Below are 391 nucleotides of genomic sequence, written 5' to 3'. Positions count from 1 at the left end.
TGCGATCCCGCAGACAGACAGTTTAACACTCTGATCCCCTGGTGCCTACCCCACACCGGAAACCGCCACAATCACTGGGCCGGACTCTACGGCAGACTGGAGTGGGACGGTTTCTTCAGCACAACAGTTACCAACCCAGAGCCCATGGGCAAACAGGTACATTCTCTCAACTCCACGTGAAACTGTGTTCGGCTCCAACACTCGGCGTCTTCCATGTTGAATTTACGAGACGTGAATTCTCGCTGCGTTCTTTTTCCAGGGCCGCGTCCTGCATGCTGAGCAGCACAGAGTGGTGAGTGTGAGGGAGTGTGCACGCTCTCAGGGATTCCCGGACACGTATCGTTTCTTTGGAAACATCCTGGATAAACACAGACAGGTAAACTGGCTTGAT

The 391-nt window shown here is 53.7% G+C and overlaps 1 protein-coding gene across 1 annotated transcript; it reads left to right on the top strand.

Annotated features, from left to right (window-relative positions):
* Nucleotides 1–6: 6 nt before the first annotated feature.
* LOC103399777 (DNA (cytosine-5)-methyltransferase 1-like) lies at nt 7–384 on the top strand (the record flags this gene model as incomplete). Its single annotated transcript, XM_008338405.2, has 2 exons — nt 7–156; nt 260–384. Coding segments are annotated over 2 exons (275 nt in total), but the record flags the coding sequence as incomplete, so codon positions are not given.
* Nucleotides 385–391: the final 7 nt, after the last annotated feature.

Source organism: Cynoglossus semilaevis, unplaced genomic scaffold (assembly GCF_000523025.1).
Source record: "Cynoglossus semilaevis isolate Cse_v1.0 unplaced genomic scaffold, Cse_v1.0 C18670604, whole genome shotgun sequence".
Classification (NCBI taxonomy): Eukaryota; Metazoa; Chordata; class Actinopteri; order Pleuronectiformes; family Cynoglossidae; genus Cynoglossus; species Cynoglossus semilaevis.
Note: the sequence above shows the minus strand (reverse complement) of the source record. Positions and strands in the feature narration are given on the sequence as shown.